Consider the following 355-nt stretch of genomic DNA (forward strand, 5'->3'; position numbering starts at 1 on the left):
CTTGAGGGCTGCGCCGCCGGCACCGACTACGACGTGCCGCAGCCGCCGCGCCCCGCCGCCGCCCTGGAGCCGCCCTGGATCGCGCTGGTGGCCCGCGGCGGCTGCACCTTCAAGGACAAGGTCACCAACGCGGCCCGGCGCCGAGCCGCCGCTGTCGTCATCTACAACGAGCCGCGCTTCGGCAACGCCACCGTCTCCATGTCCCACCTCGGTGAGCGATCAGAGGGAGAGGCACACCCCGGTGGGGGGGCGATCTTAGTCCCCTGGGGGGATGTGCCATGAGCCCCTCCCCTTTGAGCTAGGTGGAAGCAGCAGGGGGGTTGTGGAGTGGGGTAGTCAAACCTCTACCTCCCCC

General features: G+C 70.4%; 1 protein-coding gene across 1 annotated transcript in view; it reads left to right on the forward strand.

Annotated features, from left to right (window-relative positions):
- Positions 1-355, forward strand: part of RNF149 (ring finger protein 149) — a 43126-nt gene that overhangs the window by 5414 nt on the left and 37357 nt on the right. Inside the window, exon 2 of the mRNA XM_019523844.1 lies at positions 7-211. Within this exon, the coding sequence (XP_019379389.1) occupies positions 7-211 (205 nt within the window). The remainder of the gene's footprint in view (positions 1-6; positions 212-355) is intronic.

Source organism: Gavialis gangeticus, unplaced genomic scaffold (genome assembly GCF_001723915.1).
Source record: "Gavialis gangeticus isolate Ggan-Ray unplaced genomic scaffold, GavGan_comp1, whole genome shotgun sequence".
In the NCBI taxonomy this organism is placed as follows: domain Eukaryota; kingdom Metazoa; phylum Chordata; order Crocodylia; family Gavialidae; genus Gavialis; species Gavialis gangeticus.